Source organism: Sinocyclocheilus grahami, unplaced genomic scaffold (genome assembly GCF_001515645.1).
Source record: "Sinocyclocheilus grahami isolate Dianchi unplaced genomic scaffold, SAMN03320097.WGS_v1.1 scaffold3031.1, whole genome shotgun sequence".
Taxonomy (NCBI): Eukaryota; Metazoa; Chordata; class Actinopteri; order Cypriniformes; family Cyprinidae; genus Sinocyclocheilus; species Sinocyclocheilus grahami.
In genome coordinates, this window is record NW_015508200.1 from 17,516 (window position 1) to 18,710 (window position 1,195).

The 1,195-nt window shown below is 40.3% G+C and overlaps 1 protein-coding gene across 1 annotated transcript in view; it reads right to left on the reverse strand.

Annotated features, from left to right (window-relative positions):
• Positions 1 to 1,195, reverse strand: part of LOC107575942 (protein transport protein Sec24C-like) — a 12,085-nt gene that overhangs the window by 5,277 nt on the left and 5,613 nt on the right. Inside the window, exons 9-10 of the mRNA XM_016262248.1 lie at positions 1,077 to 1,181; positions 812 to 979 (exon numbers count right to left, since the gene is read on the reverse strand). Of these exons, the coding sequence (XP_016117734.1) occupies positions 812 to 979; positions 1,077 to 1,181 (273 nt within the window). The remainder of the gene's footprint in view (positions 1 to 811; positions 980 to 1,076; positions 1,182 to 1,195) is intronic.

The following is a 1,195-nucleotide window of genomic DNA, read 5'->3' on the forward strand; positions in this document are numbered from 1 at the left end:
AGGCGGCAGAGGTTGGAAAAACATACTTCAGTATGTAGTAAATGAAACCGCATGTCTACGCCATTCCTTCACACAAACACACAGAGCAAGCAGGATTCATATTTAAATAGTCTTTTGCGGCTTTATATTCACAGACCTTAGTCTATATTGCGTTTTGATTTAAGTGTACTGACTTACTTTTTATTTATTCATCCAAAATTTGGCAAATTCCATGACATTCAGTGTTACACACTCAATTCCGTCCGCGATTAGGGCCCTAAATATACTACACACTACATACAGTACAGTATAAAAAATATATAATAAAAGAATGCCACCATGTCAACACAGCCGGAGTCAGGACAGGCGATGAAGGAGCCATAGCAACCAGATAAAGAGCTTGATTCTACACATTTCCAGTAAATCTGAATCTTTGTTATCTGGTTACCATTCATACCGGTTATCATGGTCATGTTATCATTTAACAGACATTTATCATCCATTACTACAGTGCTCTAACTGCAGGGACGGTCCTCTTGGAGCAGGCAAGTGGCTTGCTCAGGGGGACTATGATAGAGCAGGAAGGCAACCTTTGTAACACTTCCAGTTAATAGGATGTCAACAAAAGCCTTATATTAGCAGCAGAGATTTTTAACAAGTACCAACCATTATGACATTACAGGCTAATTCTCGAGGCAGCCATAGGGTTGTTTTGAATTTTCAAATTTGTGCAGCAGCTTTAAATTAATTGGGCTCTAAGGTTTTCTTCGTCTGATATAATAGGACATGAGGGTGTAACTGATGTCGACTGAGAACAGATGGCATTTATTACCTGTAGACTGTTATAGCAGATGACCCCACCCCCTGTGAGAAAGGGGATGTGCCCTGGCCAAGCCCCACCTACTTCATGATGGGAGAACACAAAAATGTGCACGCTGCAGCCTTGATTGACACATTCTTTAGCCAATGAGATCGAAGAATCTGGTCCTTGGAAGATGGACTAATATGAAACCAAGAGGAAGCAGATAAATAAAACACTTTTAGACAATTAACGTTATGGACAATATTGTGGAGAAATTGCATGTTCTTTAATTCACCTTCACTTTGCTAGAGCTGAAGAAACCAGAGGAGCTTTTCTGATCTGAGCCTTCAGAAACAGGCGAGGAATGAAAGATCAATAATTTGCCTGGAGACGCTGCATCCTTTTGAAATGAGA